The following is an 8,491-nucleotide window of genomic DNA, read 5'->3' on the forward strand; positions in this document are numbered from 1 at the left end:
GATATATTGGATGTGAAATTTTATGTTTCTGTGAGGTGGATTGTCGAGAGGAGGAGTGTATTCAATGTATGGCAAATCTTCATTTCCAGTTTCGTTGTCTCTTTCCAGGTGGCTGCCCCCGCTTTTTTACAGGAGAAGAGGGCAGGGAGGGAACAGTGGAGGAGGGAAAATACCTCCTTCCATTTTTTATAACAAGCCTGTTGAAGTGGGTAATACCAGTGGTGCTGTGGGACCTTCTTCCCATGGGTGATTATTTAAATGAGGGGGAAAGGAAAAGGAAAGTGTAGCCATTGAATAGCAACTGCAAATATAAACAAGTGAATCTCATTTCCTGCTTGTTCAGCTTCTGTGGAGTTTATAAAAGAACTAGGACATAATTTGTGCTTGAGGGTTCATTAGGATATATACAACCAGTAGATTCGTTTTTGTACTAATACTAGAACCAGTAGATGCATATGCATGAATTTGATTCCGGTCAGACTACCCACTTGGCTATCAACCTGGCTGCAATGCTAGCATACTTAATGGACCTCATTAGACCGCCACCAGGGATATTCTGATTGACATGGTATACAAGCAGTGGACCCATGTTCATACTACATCCGGCTACTAGAACCAGTAAAGCCATGCATGTGTGCGCAATTGATTTCCGCATGTGCACACCATTGATTTCCAGTCAAACCACTAAAATAAGTCGCAATAAACAATATTTGCCTGTACATCGGAAGCACAATGTGCATCTTGCTTCTTTGAGACAATGAATGAACCATCTTCACTTTCTCCAGTCCTTTTTCTTTTTTCTTGGAAAATGTTCACTTTTCAAACAGAATGTTAAGTCCAGTCAATTTTCTTTATCTTCTGCAAAAATGGTTGCCAATTAACCTACATGTGCTAGCTAACCTAACTGTACTCTGGTTTCAAGGTAGTTTCAAGGTGTAGTTTAATATTTCCTATCTCATTATTCCTCGAGGCATACAGAAGTTGTTCCGATGATGATCGTCAGGGTCACAACCTTTTTGATGTTTCCGTTCTGTGATGGTTTCTCCCGATCATTACTGTTCCGTGATACAACAACCTTAACGTTTCCGTTCTGTGATGGTCTCTGCCGATCCAAGGTTATCTGGCCGATGCTAATCTGTGATTGGCGCTCATCACAGATATTTTTAGTATTTCCAAGTAACACTGTTTGTTTAGACCTCTTTGGTCATTTACCTCTTCTCATCAAACCATCATTATACATCCCGTTATGAGCACTTGTTCCAAATCCCCTAAACCATCCGACAGTCAAACCAAGCACCATGGGTCAGGGAGGTGTTTAGTGATTGTCACGGGTTTTGCAACCCGTGCGGGTTGCGGGTAAGGGTACGTGTGGGTAGGGGTACGGGTTAGATATATCTGACCCTCGCCGTACCCGTACCCTTGGCACGGGTTGGCGGGTTACCCGCCACAAAACCGCCACATTATTAGACAGTATTTATTGTGTGTGAGCGGTGTTTGCCGGGACCATCATATGCTTCAACAAACAAACATTTTCTTCAATTCTTCCTTCCCTCCCCAACAATGGCTGAGAAACCTTTTGGCTATCATCTTGAGTACGCGTTGTCCGCTCGCGCCAAATGCAAAGGTCACTCCCAATTTATCTCCTCTTTCCCCTCTTGCTGAAACCTCATCGTTGTAACAGGCCCAAAACCATGTCAAGGTTCATTCCACACCCCTCATTTTAATCTGATTTCACTTTTTTTAGGATCCTCAATCGAGAAAGGCCGATTGCGCATCGGCAGTCTCGTCGACTTCAGAGGATCCACAAGCTTGTGCGCACCTCTTCTCAACCAGCATCACCATCGACCATCCACATCACCTGCGTCACCACTACCACCAACAACCACCACTTGCAACTATCGATCCACCGCCCCCAACCACTGCACACCCTAAGAACAGTGACAAGCAACGCCACGTCACACCTCACCTAACGACGCCGGCAACGACCACCACGACACAACGCCCAAAGCCGATGACAACCCACGACCTTCCCGCCAGCACGACCGCCCAAAAAACGAAGACGACCGCACATAAACGAAGACGAACCACCACCAGGCAAAACCGACGACCACCATCCACCACCGCTCGCAAACGACGGCCACGAACGGAAGTGCGCCCATCCCACGTTCGTTCCAACCCACCACGCTGAGACACGGGACAACCACGGAACGACGACGTAGGACCCACTGGTCCATGGGCAGGGAATGTCAAATAGGTGTATCTTCCACCCCCTCTCGCAACCTCTTTCCTTTTGCGCTCCCTTTCGGAGCCGCTTTCTTCTCAAGTCCACTTCCCTCTATCAAGTCTCCTTCCCCCTCACTTCACCCTTCCTCGTCCCTCATTTCTCCTTCCTCCCTTTGCTCCTTCACTCGCTGATCACCACTTAATTTGCACAGGCACCACACATCAACAAAACGGACTTCCTCCATGCCGTAGTCCGTGAAAAGAAGTGGTTCGAGAACACGTTGGACGATTTGGTGGCTGCGGGGTTGAATGGAAGGTGTTGATGAATCAGGTTGGTGCGCTTTTTTCCCCTTCTTTTTCTCCCCTCCCTCTTGTTCTCTTCCTATCCATTTCTTCTTTTTTATGGCTACGAGTGATGACGGCAAACTACGATGGCAAACGACGATTGCAAATGATGAGAGCAAGCATCACCAGCAGCTTGCGTTCCTCAAATGTGAACACGACGAGCTCGGGGCATATTTGGGCGTGTCGTCGCCGTTTGCCCCTTCTGCCCGTACACTGTAGAGGGACGACGTTGGATAAAGGGAGTGTTTTGTATGTTACATTACTAAGTAGATTTGTATGTTACATTACCAAGTAACATGGTCATTGGTGCTAAACCCGTAAGACCCGTAAGACCCGCCAAACCCACGTAAACCCATACCCTTACCCGCAAAAACCCCTACCTGTGGTTGAGGGTACGGGTTTCCAGGGGTAAGGGTACGGGTAAGGCCGGAAGTACCCGGGGGTTACCTGTGACAATGCCTAGAGGTGTTGGACAAAGGAAGAAAGCGAGTTGTTGGAGAAACATCGGGATGAGTACAGAGAGGCCAGTGACTCAGCTCGTGCCAACTTATTGTCTGATGTTTTGTAAAAAATGCTGGACATACTCCCCAATGGAAAGATGTTCAACAAGGAGGAGAGAACAGCTGTTAAGAAGGTAACTAATTTTCATGGTCTAGATATGAATGTCCTTCTGAATGATTTTTAGGATATCAAAGCTTGGTTTGGGCAGCACAGTCGCAAAAGAAGCCAAAAAATGCCTAAGTTGGGTCAGCAGTGGCATGCCCGACGTGTGTTCCAGCATGAGAATAAGGAAGCCATTGATACCGAGGCTACCAAGCTCTGTGTAGAAGCCAACCAAGCCAGCGACACCCAGCCTAAGGGGGGAGAAAGGACTCATTTTGATTTTCGGGAGCGGGTGGTCACTACAATGATGGAGAAACTTACAAAGAAAGAGGTAAAAAGGTTAGAGAGGACAGCCGAGGAGTTCAACAAGAAGGGGGTGGACCCCGAACTCAAGTCAAAGTGAGTCATTTGATTGTCAATGTTGGTTTCTCTGAATCTGTTGTAAGGTTGGCTGTGAAGAACTGCACTGCTCAGATGCATGCCTTTTCCAAGGAGATTTATGACACAATGGGTGTCCGGGTCTTTATATTTGGCTGTTACCTGAACCCCGATGGCACTTTGGATGTCTCAACCTACGACTTCAATCAAGAACTGGGCAATGGAAAGGACTACATCAATAGCCAAGGCCAGAGTTTCCAAGAAGATGGAATAACAGTAGCTTCTTGGAGAGCACATAATGAGGACCACTATGGGTCTCATGAGTTGACTTCGGCTGAGGGAGGACACTGAGGCGGCCGGATGGCCATGACTCTGGAGATGAATAACTATGGGGAGCCCATTCTGCCCAATCCCTCAAACCCACCAGTTAAAACTTCCCATGATGTTCGAATTTGGCGACTAAATCTTCTTCGTTCTTTTGTGAACCAGCATTATAGTAAGTACGTCCAAATATCCCATTATTATTATCCAACTTTTCTATCTATTCAGATATTGCAGCTGGGCAGCAAAAGGGATCAGCTCCATGGACGGCTATTGGAGCAAAGTTGTCCAACTTTGTGGATGAGGAACACATACCTGAGGCTTGGAGAGCAGTAACCGCGGAGGGGGATAACCTTCACAAGTTTCTCGATCCCTCCAAATTTCCGATGGAGATGGTCAGTCAAGCTCTACAATTTTGGTATGAACATCAAGAAAAAGGCAAAGTCGCCTTTCAATTCAAAGCCTTTTTGGAGGGCAAAGCGGTTCGGGAAGCACCTCCCTAGCAGAAAATCAAAGTTCTAGTTTCAAAATGACAAGTTCATAGTGTTGGGAAGGGAAAGAAGCTCGGCAAAAGCAAGGGTCAAAGGAAAGGCCAGGCAGCAACCAAGTCATTGTCAGATGAGGAAGCTACAGTTGGGCAGGGAAGGAAGAAGGGAAGGACCGAGTCCGGGTCAGATGAGGAAGCTCAGCTGACTCAAAAGAAAATAGCATCCAAGAGTGGTTGGGAGGACTCTCATACTGAGTCTGGGTCAGATGGGGAACCTCAGTCTACAAGAACGAAAGGGAAGAAACCTCAAGATCAATGGGACTCTGATGAGGAAGCTTGGCCGAGCATGGCAAAAGGAAGGCCAAATCCCAAGGTGGATGTGGAGAAGCAGGGAGTTCGGCCGATGAAGAAGAAGGCAGCCGACTTGAGAGGAACCAAGCCTGGGTCAGTCAAGGAAGCTCAGCCGAAACACGAAGTTCGGCCGACCAAGAAAGCAGTCAAAAAGAACAACTTGACCACAAGAAAAGGGGAAGATGAAGATCAATGGCACTCCGATGTGGAAGAGGAGGAAGCTTGGCCCAACAGGACGAAAGCAGTGAAGTTCCTAGGGTCAGAAAAAGCAGCTCAGAAAGATCAATGGGACTCTGACTCAGATGTCAAGAAGCAGGAAGTTCAGCCGATCAAGAAGAAAGCAGCCACAGTCAAGGGGACAGGAACCGAGCCTGGGTCAGACGAAGAAGCTCAGCCAACGACGAAGGCAGCCAACTTTGAAGGAACCAAGCCTGAGTCAGTTGAGGAAGTTCGGCCAAAACCCAAAGAACAATGGGACTCGGACTCGGATCTTGAGAAACAGGAAGTTCAGCCGACAAAGAAGAAAGCAGCCACCAAGAACGACTTCGATGTAAAGGGGACAGTAGCTGAGCCTGGGTTAGACGATGAAGCTCGGCCAACAAAGAAGACTATTGATAACCTGAAACCTAAAGGTGAAAGCTTTTGGGAAATGGACTTTGCGGAGCCATTGGGTGGACATGGGGTGAAAAGAAAATACAGTGACAATGAAGAGGATGCCCTCCCCAACAAGACTTCTCGGTTGGAGGCCAGTTACAAACTTGGCCCCAAAAACGGCCGACCTGGCACAATCAAGAAGGCTGCTGGCTCCCCTGTCGTACAAGACGTTTCCATTGACAAACCATGTACCGAGGTCGATCCACATGCTGGTCGCAGCCCATCAACTAACATTGATTTAGTCAAGTCGGCCATGGCTGTCCCTGTCAAGGCAAAACCTAAACCTCGGCCCATCAAAGGCAAGGTTTCCACCAAGATTGGTCAAAGAGAATTGCTGAAGAGAGTGTTCGAATCACCCAATCCAAGAAACATTAGTTTATATCTTTTTAGAATAATGTCAATTCGTTTTGTGTTGGAGTTTCACCCAAGTTCGTAATTGCAAAAGGTACATAAAACTACTTATTCACCCCAGTCCCGGGCCTTCCCCTTGTTCGTTACAAACGGTTTTAGTGAAAGTAAGGTGGCATCCAATGCTGCTAAAATATCTCGATCAGTTTCAATCTGTTCAACCAACCTTTCTTTATCCCTCCTCATTCGAGTTAGAATATACTGATAATGGCTGGTCGTCGTAATGTTTTCAGGCAGGGATATGACCGCCTCCTGGTGAATACGGCCTGAAAGAGAGTCCATGGCATCATCGTGGTTATCATCGTGGGTAAGTTCTTGAGAGTCATGCTGATCCAATTTGGCCTGCATGTCCCGGACTCTGGTATGGGATCAGGTGAAGGATCTGGGTCAGTGACCCTTTCCCAGACTTTGGTGAATCCCTCTATCATGTCGCCAAAGGTCTTATTGACACCAGAATTTTCCCACTGGGCACGGAGATCGTAGTTTCGATACATCCCCCTCGCACGTCGGGAGTTGGAATCCAACTCCACCAATTTGGTTGAATGTGGTGGGCGGGGTCCTAACCGACGATGTGTATGGATGAAGATCGGGTATGGAGCATATGCCATGGCCTGACCAAAGGCAGTTGGTACGATGGCCCTCGTGCTTTCAATTGGACCCAGGCTTTCCTCGGGCTCGTTTGGGGGCTGTAAACTCGGGTTGGCATGATGGCGATTGTGCTTTGAATGTGACCCAGGGTTTCCTCTGGCTGGCTTCTGGCTGCTTGACGCAGGGGTAGATGGTTGAAATGAGAAGACCGACTTGTCCACATCTGTTATGATGGGTGAGCTAAATGCTTTTTGAATGTGAAGAGGAAATGTACAAACCTGAGATCACGACATCAGGCTTGTGGAATTCAAAGGAAAAATGAGTAGTGTTTGAAAGTCCGGTTCGGTCCGGTTTTTTGATGCCCAGGGGTGTTAACCGTAACCGTAACCGGTCTGCATTTTCCCCAGAAGTCAAAAGACCAGACCGGACCGCAAAAAGACCGCAGACCGCGGTTTTTTGCGGTCTATAGACCGGTTTCGGTCTGCATCGGTTTTAACTGGTTTATGACCGGTCTTTAGGCCAATATTTTAGAATTATTAATCGGTAAATTTATTAACATTTTTAATAGCTTCAAAACGAGCCCAAGAACGTTAAATTCCGTTAGGAATTGGTGCTTCTATAAAATAAGTCTGGTACATCTATTATTCCCCAAAGTAATTTACATTTTAATTCATATCTCTCTCGTTTTTTTACCAAATCGTACGTTCTTGGGTGCGTTTTAAAGGGTATTTAAGGGGCTACAAAAGACCGGTCCAAACCGGTTAAAACCGGTTCACGTTAACCGGTCTTTTTGCGGTCTTTACATTTCAAAAATAAAAGACCGTAACCGCAGGTCCGGTCTTTTGCGGTCTTGGTCCGGTCTGGTTACGGTCTTTTCCCAGTCACGAGACCGGACTTCCAAACACTAAAAATGAGAGCCCGAGGCCGGGGAGGACATTCCAGGTTTCTGAAAATCAAAGATCGACTGTGGTGAAACAGTGGCCTTTGTAAAATCAAACATCGCCCGGTCCAAACCAACATCTTTGGCCGGGGAAGACACTTTGGGTTTATCAAAATTGAAGATGGCCCGATCGAAAGTAACTTCATTGGTGGGGGAGGAGAGTTTGGGTTGGTCAAAAGTGGGCATTATGCCCAAGCTCGGGGAGGAGATTCCAGGTTTCTGAAAGTCAAAGATGGACTGGGGGGAGGGGGAAGACACCGTGGGCTTTGTAAAATCAAATAGGGACCGATCGAAATTAATGTCTCTGGCCTTTGCAGAAATGGCAGACGTTTGAAAATTGAAAATAGATTTGTCGAATGTCGGGGCCGGGCGAGAAACAGTCAAATCAATGGACATCAATTGACTCTCTTCACGTTCTAATGAAGACCACATTAATATCAATCTGTAAAGCTTGGCCCATCGACTTACGTTGCATAATGCTATCCACGTCGACTTCCATTGCTTGTTCAGTGGACTGCATTCCATTGTCGCTTGGTAGGTCTGTTCGCCCGATAATGATTGAAGGTTGGTCAGGTTATAAGACTTGCTTACTTGGGAGAACGTTTTGATGTTGGGCCATTTCTAAGGTAAGGTTGTAACAGTGTTGGTAGTAAAAGCCCAAACTGAATTATTTACCTTCCTGCACCTCCCTATGCTCCAAGTCTTTCATTACAACTTCTGTGTCAAAAGAATTAGTGACAATGGTTGCCTGGAAGATTAGACATTCTCCTACCTGGGTTTGTCAAAGACATATCAGCCATGGAGTAGATGGCTTTTCCAGGGATTGCAGTTGCTAATGAACGTTGTTCAAGAGAAAGGCCCATTGTTTTGTTTGGCCTTGCAATGGCCCTTGAAAATTCAACCATGGGAATGAAAGCCACCGATGATCAGCCGTGGAACATTCTGAGGATCTCTACTCTTCTGACGCCACCACGTGACTCTGTTGACAACTTTTCGACATCAACTTTCATCATCGTCTCATTCTAACCCTTCGTGCCATTCCAACTCCAATGTCCTCCACCATTACCATAGAAGCTAAAGCCCACAATCTCGACCCCGGGTGTTTGGACGATGTTTGGTTTCAAAAAGAATCACTTTTGAGGTTCATCAATCGAAATCAAGCGACTCTTATGAATTCCAATGACGTGAACCGA

The 8,491-nt window shown here is 46.8% G+C and overlaps 4 protein-coding genes across 4 annotated transcripts; 3 read left to right on the top strand and 1 right to left on the bottom strand.

Annotated features, from left to right (window-relative positions):
- Nucleotides 1–1,510: 1,510 nt before the first annotated feature.
- LACBIDRAFT_311048 (uncharacterized protein) lies at nt 1,511–2,188 on the top strand (the record flags this gene model as incomplete). Its single annotated transcript, XM_001876315.1, has 3 exons — nt 1,511–1,624; nt 1,682–1,693; nt 1,745–2,188. The coding sequence occupies 3 exons, from the start codon at nt 1,511–1,513 to the stop codon at nt 2,186–2,188; spliced, it is 570 nt and encodes a 189-aa protein (XP_001876350.1).
- A 978-nt stretch (nt 2,189–3,166) lies between these two features.
- LACBIDRAFT_311049 (uncharacterized protein) lies at nt 3,167–3,900 on the top strand (the record flags this gene model as incomplete). The annotated part of the gene is made up of 3 exons (XM_001876316.1): nt 3,167–3,202; nt 3,254–3,570; nt 3,618–3,900. 3 exons carry the CDS (start codon nt 3,167–3,169, stop codon nt 3,898–3,900), a joined length of 636 nt encoding a protein of 211 aa, XP_001876351.1.
- An 803-nt stretch (nt 3,901–4,703) lies between these two features.
- Nucleotides 4,704–5,798, top strand: LACBIDRAFT_311050 (uncharacterized protein; the record flags this gene model as incomplete). The annotated part of the gene is made up of 1 exon (XM_001876317.1): nt 4,704–5,798. One exon carries the CDS (start codon nt 4,704–4,706, stop codon nt 5,796–5,798), a length of 1,095 nt encoding a protein of 364 aa, XP_001876352.1.
- Nucleotides 5,799–7,262: 1,464 nt separating this feature from the next.
- Nucleotides 7,263–8,161, bottom strand: LACBIDRAFT_323100 (uncharacterized protein; the record flags this gene model as incomplete). Its single annotated transcript, XM_001876789.1, has 5 exons — nt 7,263–7,714; nt 7,767–7,838; nt 7,890–7,919; nt 7,974–8,015; nt 8,071–8,161. 5 exons carry the CDS (start codon nt 8,159–8,161, stop codon nt 7,263–7,265), a joined length of 687 nt encoding a protein of 228 aa, XP_001876824.1.
- Between the last annotated feature and the right edge of the window lie 330 nt (nt 8,162–8,491).

Source organism: Laccaria bicolor, genomic scaffold (assembly GCF_000143565.1).
Source record: "Laccaria bicolor S238N-H82 LACBIscaffold_4 genomic scaffold, whole genome shotgun sequence".
Lineage (NCBI taxonomy): Eukaryota > Fungi > Basidiomycota > Agaricomycetes > Agaricales > Hydnangiaceae > Laccaria > Laccaria bicolor.